Raw genomic sequence first — 10,000 nt, forward strand, 5'->3', positions numbered from 1 at the left:
AAAAAAAACTTTTTACAAAATCGATTAGAATCGCTGCAGGCTGATAAGATCCTGCCTGACGCATTGGAAATCGACCGGGCCACAATGAAGGTGTCAACTACACTGCACATTTCCACGCAAGCTTACAAAATGGCAAGAAAACCGTTCCCAGGGTCACATGGTTTGCTTTGAAATATAGTTCTATTGGTTTACTGCCCTTTTTGTGACATGGGAGAGTGGAGCCAACCATGCAGACACCAGAGCAGTTATGAAGGAGGAGGCCCCCAGGGTTATATCCCCCTCACCAACCCACACACACACACACAGAAAGAAATTACAACCTAATCGAATGCCTGGATAATGGAAAAACTGAATAAGTAGCCTAAAGGTTATTAATGCAAGTGGCTTCCAAACACGGGGAACTCCAGGGGTCCTTGAAAGCAGGACTCAGAAGGAAAACATAGGCGTAATTCTACTTCTTAAATATTTAATTCCATTTTTATATATGCTGCTTAGAAAATACATACACATCTGAGATTTGAGTCTCACCACTTTCATGTCCCCAGATAGTCTTGGATTTTAATACCAACCACAACAAAGGCTTTTGTGCCTTATTGGACAAACTGCTATCAAATGAGGGTGTGCAGTACTAAATGTGTCTGTGCTTGGACCTCTGTAAATACTTTAAATTGACAGATTTTAGGCAACAGTCAATATTAGATAGCTTTTTCAAATGTGATAAATTACATGTCAAAGCTGGGGGTATTTATCTTATTTGGACTTTGAGAGGTCAGTTGTAATTCTGCATTAATTACGTATTACACATTTCCATCTCCATCAGTCAACATGATTAGTCACTATAATAGGCTAATTTGGTTTGGATTGTGACCAAATTACAGATTAAAGGAACAAATGAAGGGCTCAATAGCTATATTCAGCCCTTTTAATGGTTTATTTGTTCCAAGAGGTTTTGATAGTCATTGTTTGATCTGTTTTCAACTTTTGGCTAAATAGGGTTAGAGTGATCCACCGTGTTTCATGTTTGAACAGGTGACAGGGCGATCTACTATACTTCTCACCTTTATTCTCTCAGCATCAAAGTAATAAGAAAAACCCCATCACTTTAGCATTAGTCTTACATGTAAAGACTTAAATGAAGAGTTCACCTTTGATATTTGTTTGATATCTGCTCTCCCGTTGGCTCCTTTGATCCTGAACTTCCCCCTGGAAATGTGATACCACACTGACCCTCAATGAAAAGTGAAGATAGACAAATGTTTATATCATTGGTCACTTATAATTTATTCGATGTAAGCAGATATGTCTTTCAAATTTATTCCAAGTTGTGAGCTATTGGAGCTGAACGACGCATGTAGCTCCTCTGACTGGTGTGAATGTCACAGCGTTTAGTAAAGAGGCTACTCAGAGCATGTAGATAGTGTCTTGTGGGAGTAGCATATATGAGCCTAGCCAGTGGTGAAAAATACATGTACTTAAATACAATTCTGAGATGATTCTTCACTTGAGTATTTTAATTTTATGATGCTTTTAACTTCTTCTGTACAACGTTTGAGGAGGAAATGCCGTAGTCTAGTTTTGACTTCATTAGGTCTACATTTATCTGATAGTTAAATAACATCAATAGGCCTACGACACATCTGAACACTGAATACATGCCTTTGTAAAATACATTGTTGCCCATAAAGTTTGAATGAAATATTGTTTTACCTCTTGTCATGAAATTATTGTGACTGTGATTTATTCTACATCCCATTGGAAATTAAACCACCACAAGAGGAATGTGTCTGAACACAAAATAATTCCAACTGTATGTGCAACAGTGTAAACCCTATCTTAAAACTGCGATACTATCCCTGTTTTTTCTAAATAAAGCTAAGCCAATGCATTATGCTTTAGATTTGATGCACCAACTTTAAAGCTATGTTATAGTTTTGATTCACTGAATATAATGTGGCGTCTTTGATGTTTATTGATGAATTCTTCTGATGTAAACTGTGTAAAATGAGCCCACTGTCTATCTCCGAATACATCCTTGTTTATCACTGACAGCGGTTCAAATGAATCACTCGCTCAGTGAAGCATTAAATCCACTCTGAGTGGGACTTTGCTCTCAGCCTCAGCATCAAAAGAGTGGCCCGCACATCTCGCGATGAAAGCGAGGAAACGCGATAGTTTAATGCTGCCAGCAAAGTTATAATAATCACAGCAGCACAGCGGCAGCAGCACCAGCAACAACAGCAGAAATGGCCGCTTTCCGCAGAGTGGCAGCGCTGGCCGGTAAACTCAATCTCTGGACGGCGGGGAGAAATGAGCTCGTCTGTGGTCAGACGACCGGTGGAGGAAGGACACGGAGATGTCTGGCTGTCGGGATGTGTCTCGCAACGGGAGGCGCCGTGGCCGTTTACTTCTACAACGATATGAGGAGCGGCAGAGGCAGGAAGAGGATGGAGAGCCACAGCACCATCCGTCTGCTACCGTCCATCCCCACCGTCAGAGCCAAGGAGAAGGTAGGAGGCTGACCACAACCAGAAAAGGTTTTAGTGACATTTAGCGACATGTTCGCTGGCAGAAATTGTGTTGTCCGCAGTGTTGACATAGGGGCCTCGGTGTGGAAGACTGCGCAGGAGACAGACCAATGAGAGAATAGGCAGAGAGAGTATTTTCCAAATGTCCTTCCACTAAAAGTAGACCCACATCGGCCCAGTTAGACGGGCCTCCTTGTGTTTTGTATCCATGTGTGGGGCTGGCGGTTTATATGTTTTCCTCTCGGGCGGATAAACTGTGTCATTCATCCCCAGCACGCCCAGTGGAAACAGTTCGCTCACTGTTTGGCTGCAGGACGTTATGCGCGCGCAGATGCAGGAAGGGCGCTCTCCGCTCGAGCTGGTGCTGAAACGACAACACGTCGAGGATGTTACTGTCAGCCAGGCAGCATGCCGCTTTGTGGATGGACTAGTCATCATGTTTAAATTCAAGAGTACACAGCAAATCTAGAAGTGTTAAGTCAACTCCCTGGGAGTTAAATTCAACACTTTCTAAGTAGATCAAGTTAAAACAACACTTGTGAAAGTGTTAACCAGTTAACACTGTGACAGAGTTGGAACAACACTCTCAATAGTTGAAACTTAACACACATCAGTGTTGAATTAACCTTACACTGTGTGTGTGTAGTGTCAAACGTTACAGTTTTAACACTGAATAAGGCTCAAATTATATTAACACTGTGGAGAGTGTTGTAGATAACTCAATATAGAAATCTTTTAGAGTTGATTTCATTTTAAAAACAAGTGTATACTGACATTAAACAAAGTATGTTTATTCATCTACACTCTTGTGCAAAAGGAACATTAATGCACCCATCAAAACATAGCATACAACAATCATGCTAACCTTGGCATGGGACTTTGTCATGACCACAGTCTATGGTCACGGTGCAGACAGGACTCTGTGAGACTTATTATCGACACATATAAAATACTACTATGCTGCGTTTCTTTTACTTACACAAAGATACTCGGCTGAGTCAAACAAAGCGAAAACAAAGTCCACAGATACGTTGCTTAGATTTAACTCACTGGATTAACACCAAGTGTTGAATTGACAATGTAATTTTGACACACAACACTAACACTGGAAATCTAACCTTTTTGATTTTGCTGTGTAACACTTCTGGACAGCCTAATTTAAAGTCAGAGAACAGACAGGTGCGTTTTCAGTCAACCATCAGTTTCCAGTGGTGGAAGAACTATTAAGAGCTTTGGATATCTTTAAGTTACAATGCCACAATGAAAAACACCCCATTACAAGTTAAAACTTTAAATGTAGTACTTTTAAAAAGCAAAATCCATCAATTAAATGTATGTATGCTGAAGGGAGCTTGTCGTAAGTTTATATTATTATAAAATGATTATAAATATTATTATGTATGTTGTACTATTTGTTATTATTATTTAACTAGTGTTTTTATTGGATTATGATATGTCATCTGTAAAGTAACTGTAGCTGCAAAATAAATGTGTTGGATATGTTCATCTGAAATGTAGAGGGGTAGAAGTGTAAAGAAGTATAAAATGTATATATATATATATATATATATATATATATATATATATAAGTAAAGAGTATCAGAATAGACCACCTCAAAATTTTACGTAAGGACAGAACTTGAAAACCAGACAAATACAGACAGACACTGACAGAAAAGTACTTGTCAAAAATGTGATAATTGATTAATCTACATCAGTCCTCAAAAAAAATGTTTTTGAGCTTTGGACTGGTTTGACAAAACAATATATTTGACCTTGGGGTTTAGAAAACCATGGGCTTTTTTACTTTTTCCCTACATTTTATAGGCCAAATGATTAGTCAAGGAAAATATTCAGCAGAATAGAATGACAACATATAACTTTTTTGTTTTCTGTTCTAACTCATTATTGTTCATTATCGTTTTTCTCACTTTCACTGTGCATTTCTGTCCGGGAAAGTGACAACTTGATTTAAGGCGTAAAGAAGAGGAAAGCGCTTGAAGTGTGCCTATACTTAGGAAGTTAATAAAATAATAACACAGATGCCTTGTAGTCAGAACCGAGATGGCAAACTATTTTGCCTTCCACATCGTTAACAGCACTGCATCACAGCTCCACTACGTCCTTCTTACCTTTCACAACAAAAGCCCTAGACATATAAGCTTACAACTCAGAAAAATAGCTTACAGTAGCTATCATCAGGTAGCGTAAATGGTGGATGATGGACCAACAGGAGTATGTGGAAACTCTAAGGTTACCTGGAAAAACAAAACTAGCCCCCGACATGCTGATTGATATCTGCTGAAATAAGGAAAAAGCTGGTTGAATTGTACTTTACGTTGACTTCACAGAAATAATTAAACTTGAAACCATGACGGTTTGGCTGAGGATAGGGACTCAAAGTTGCAGCTATTAATGATAAAACTGTGTTGCATGAGGGGAAAACACCTGGAGCGTCTGCTATGCAGTCAGGAAACAAGACTAAGCGACAGGAATAGGTTTCGTTTGTGGCAACATTACAACTACACAAGAACACAGTTTACCACACTATATGCAGGCTCGACAGCCATTCACAACCCATTTTGGGAATTTGGCAACCAATTTATCATGTAAAAAATAGGGACAGCAAATAGAATTACTTGCCCCTCAAAATAAATATGTTTATAATATTTATTGCATTAATGTCTTTTAAATATTGTTGTTACAGTTAGAACTGGAACCAGTCATCTGTGTATGTGCATTGGTGCGTTTACTTGCATGCACACAGTCATCTGTTTTAAAGACAGCGGCGAAGCAAATTAGTTTGTTTGACTGTGGAAACAACAACAAAAAAACCCATTTAGTTTGGTTACTGTTATAAAGTGTATTCTTTGATTTCATGTTGTCATTATTGAGCTGACATATAGCTGCGTGGTATCTTTATTACTCAAAATATAAGGTGACTAAAAATGGCCACCTTATTTTCAGTTTTGGCAACCAAAAGCCGCAGCCTGGTTGCCAGCCTGGAAACCCCTTTTTTAAAAGTTAGTGTTGAGCCCTGCAATGTAATATCAAATCACCGCCAAGTAATTATTATGTTTTCTTTCAGCTTCCATTTCTTTTTATATAATGTTGCTGAGCATTGCATTGGACCCTAGCTCCCTTTGCAGAACTTTATAAACTTCATTCATTAGTGAGAGCCAAAGCCATGGGCGTCTATGCTCTTACACTTGATTACAGTACATTCCTATGAAGCCGAGCACTCGTCTCCTATTCATGCCTTCAAAAGCCCCCTTGGTGAAGGCAGCATCAAAGCTTTATGAATGAATCTGTCTGCTCATTAGCATGTTAGCTGAGCTGAGCAGGAACCTCGGGGCGCTGGGCCCTGCAGCTAAGCAGGTTTAAATTTGGAAACCTCTCTGCTAATTGCACAGCTTCATGCAGCACAATCTGTTTGCGTAGCACCTCTCCTACACTGCAGCCAATCAAGATGAAGCCCTGGCTCCTCACTGAGGAAGAGAGTGAGGGATGCTAATCAAGGAGAAAGTAGTGACAAAGTATTTGTGTGTGTGTGTGTGTGTGTGTGTGCGCCAGAGGTGCTGACTGTTTATAATCTCAGAGAGTTGATGCCAAGAATAGATGGATCTCCTCATTATAGAGGTTCAAAAGCAGTGAAGAGGCATGCACAGTTAAGATTCTGCTGTCTGTGTTGAGAGAGTTTCCTCTTCACAGACGGGGAAGTCACATTCAAACACTAGTGACAAACATCACCTATCGCTGAGGGGATTATTTAAATCTGCTGGTTAAATATTAAGAGTACATTTTTATACATAGCATTGTCATATATAACATTGTCATTGCCTTTCTCATCAGTTAATGCGATGCTTAAACTGTAATGTAATTTAATGATATTAAAATACCCCAAATTAAGGCTCCAACTATCGATTATTGTCATTATCGATAAATCTGCCAATTATTTTCTTTATTATCTGGTTAATCTTTTAGTCTATAAAATGTCAGAAAATAGTACAAACTGTCCATCCCAGTCACTCAGAGTCCAGGGTGATGTCTTTAAATGTGTTATTTTGGCTATCCAAAACCCAAATATTTAGTGTAATATGATTTAAAACAGAGAAAAGCGGAAATGTCCATATTTGAACTGAAAACAGCTTTTTTTCGATAAGTCTGCATGAAGAATACTGTAATGATTTATTTTAGCGATTGTTTTTCTGTTGATCGATAATTGTTGCAGCTTTACCCAAAATGCACTTCTTTGATTGCTTTGTCTCTGCTGATAATTGATGAATTAATTGAATTAATTGTTGTTGAATTATTTATTGAATAACTTTTGTCATTTTGTATTCTCTTTATAAATGCCTGCCACCTTTAAATACTTTTAATGGAAGAAATATCCTAAAACAATAAATACTTAACACAGCTTATCAAGAAGGCAACATGGTGAATAACTAATAGTTTTTTGCATTTTGGTTTTATGTCTTCAGGCACTTCCTTTTGACTTTGATGATGGAGACGTGCACATGTCGTCCCATGAGTATCGCTTCCGCATGTTCAGCTCTGTGGAGTATGAAGGGCAGCTGTACATGACTCCGCAGAACTTCATCGAGTCGGTCTCCATGAGCGAACCCAGAAGTAGGTTTCACAAACTCACCAATTAACTTTTACACTTGGGTTCAAGTGTACAATATACGTGCACACAAGACAATTTAATACAATGAAAAATTCAGTGATTGGGGTTTGTATTCACATTTGAGATCCATCTAGAGCAGATTATTGCATGTTTTATATTGCGCTTTCCTGGCCTAAGGTATCTTTGAACTTGAAAGAAAAAAAGGTCTTATCATGGGAATTAACAAGAATTTATGGAAATAAACGGGGATAAACCTGGATAAACCTTATTTTTTTAAATGGGTGGGGTCGGGGGGATCATATTGTACTCAACATTCATGTTTTTGTTGTTCAATGTAAGAATTGATTTTTCAATAGAATAATTAATTGTAATAATTAAAATGTAATGTTTTTTAATCTTATCGTTTTGCATGGATGTCTGCCTATGACAAAACAAAATGTTTATATTCATGTTTGGATATTGTGTGTGGATACCCCACATTTCCAGTTAATTACCACAAGTTCCCATAATTCCCATGGAAAGGGGCCAATTTGGAATATTTGGAAATTCCCTAGCTTCACTTCTGATGGAAAGTGAATAGAAAATGTCCTCCACTCCTTTGAAATCCTAACTATATCTATATTTTGACGGATTACATTTACATGTGACATTATGCATAAAATATATCTTTCCCTCGCAGCACAGACCTCATCCTGCTGTTTCACTATCTTACATATCCATTGCACTGAACATTTGTGTACTGGTTGGATCCAAATATTAAAGTTTAGGTATATTTCTGTAGTTTCCATTTTTGTAGACTTGTTGTAAATGTATATTTATGTGCTTTTGATAACCAACTAAATGAAATGGGTTTTTAGTTGGTAGATGGCGATATCTGAATCTTTGAAACTGATGTCCCAATATGATTGTCAGTGCCAGGTGTAAATTCCTTTTCTTTTTTTTTTACTGAAACATAGTTTGAAAACACTTTCTGAGTTTAAACACGTCCTTGCTGTTTCTGTCAGACTGCTGCCAGTCGTAACAGATTAGCCCCGGCCAGCCAGCCTCAAAGCAGATGGCTTTACAGCTATTGTTTAGTCTGAGGTTAATGTTAGTCAGACACCCCACCACACACACACACACACACTTGACATGTCCACATTCCAGATGCTCACTTTTACCCTTCCTCTTAACCAGTAAATATCAAAACCAGACACTTAACTTATGTTTTACTTTGTGACAACTGGTTTAAAAATGCCCTTACAATTGTGGTTATTACAAATACCCTTCCAAAACAGCTACCATTCCTTTCTGTAGCGGGCATGTGATTGTGTTGCGTGCAAACTGTGCACCTGTGTGTGTGTGTGTGTGTTTACATCTACCCTGGCTCACTGACATACGATATAGCCGCACATACCCTCTCAGCAGCCGACATCCTCTAATGCCCCCTTTGAAGTTGAATTAGATGAACTTTGTTGTATAAAACAGAACAAAAGTAGTACGTGCTTTTACGGGGACATTCCACGTACTACAAAGACAAGCATGGGGCACTTTAGACGGTACAAATGGGCCTGTGATGATGACAGTGTATATACAGTGTGTGTGTGTGTGTGTGTGTGTGTGTGTGTTGTGACTGTACCCAGCACATTAAGACCCATTTCTAGATCATACAGATGCTATCTGACCAAGCCCACCCAAACTCTCTTCTCCTCTTTCCCTTCTTCTTCTCTCCTCTTTTGTCTCGTTCCCTGGCAGACAAGAGGCCCTGGAGGTCCCTGGCCAAACAGGTGGGATACACACTCTTAATGCTTCTTTCTTCTGCTGTTGCAGGCATCTGTTGCATGTTACATCTGTTGCAGATTCTGTAAAGTTAAAATCTTTTGTTTTTGTAAATTTAAAGCTCTGACATGTAAAGCAGCAATAGTGCATGATTGCACAACATTATTGATTTCATTGTCACCATATGTAAAAAAACAAAACAAAAAAAAACATGCGACGGAAGCCTTTAGTGGCCTCTATGCTGCATTAAAACTGGATGCTGTGCTAGGCTTTTTCGATCTGATAAAACTGATAAAAAGAGAGAGACAAATCAACCAATCAGATCAACAAAGCGTATGACGTACGAACCGAGCATCGAGGCAAAGCGGCAAAGGATATTTGCATCTTGTGTAACGTGATTTTTTGAGCGGCCACCAGAATTAGAGCTACCGCTGTCTGAAAATGTGTTTACAGCAGGTCGGATTTGCATGCGTTGTGTAACACTTAAACTTGCCTCAAAACCAGTGCTGATTGGACGTTCGCTTGACAAACGGCTCTAAATTTTTCTCGGCCGCACGTTACCAGACAGATCTGCGAGTAAAATACAATGGAGCTCGCGAGATCAGGACGGTCTCACAGGGCTAAGAGACTGCAACATTTGAAGACATTTTTGAGACGACACTATGTGAGGTAGAGGATATCTGTCCTGACTTTATTGGCCACTTATGTGGGTAAAAGTTAGAATATGCAGAGCAGTCCAGGTGTGTCTCCAGAGGGTATACAGACCCCTTTACTTTTTGAACACCTTATTGTGTTATAATTATAATATAATTCATTTTAATTCTACAATGAAAAACAAAAAAAAATAAATATAAATGTGCTTCCATAATAATGAATGTTGTTGCCAGTGACCGAAGTCAAATTTGTTAATTGTATGGTAAGGTGTTGCCATTGACAGGACATCAATTTTATCACTACTTACCAGAGTGAAATCTAAAACAAACATGTTCAATGCATTTCTTTATACAGAATCTTTTTATTTCAAGCAGTTTCTTTATTCCCCTGCCTTCCCTGCATGTTACCTCCACCAGTTGTTTGTCAGTGGAAAGCG

General features: G+C 38.7%; 1 protein-coding gene across 2 annotated transcripts in view; it reads left to right on the forward strand.

Annotated features, from left to right (window-relative positions):
• Window positions 1–2,237: 2,237 nt before the first annotated feature.
• Window positions 2,238–10,000, forward strand: part of LOC310960697 (calcium uptake protein 3, mitochondrial-like) — a gene marked incomplete at both ends in the record, with an annotated part of 34,578 nt that continues 26,815 nt past the window's right edge. Inside the window, 3 exons of one of the 2 annotated variants that reach the window (XM_083932462.1) lie at window positions 2,238–2,507; window positions 7,007–7,154; window positions 8,887–8,918. In XM_083932462.1, the coding sequence (XP_083788588.1) occupies window positions 2,244–2,507; window positions 7,007–7,154; window positions 8,887–8,918 (444 nt within the window). The remainder of the gene's footprint in view (window positions 2,508–7,006; window positions 7,155–8,886; window positions 8,919–10,000) is intronic. The other variant, XM_083932461.1, reaches the window with a different exon arrangement.

Source organism: Echiichthys vipera (genome assembly GCF_963691815.1).
Source record: "Echiichthys vipera genome assembly, chromosome: 2".
In the NCBI taxonomy this organism is placed as follows: Eukaryota; Metazoa; Chordata; class Actinopteri; order Perciformes; family Trachinidae; genus Echiichthys; species Echiichthys vipera.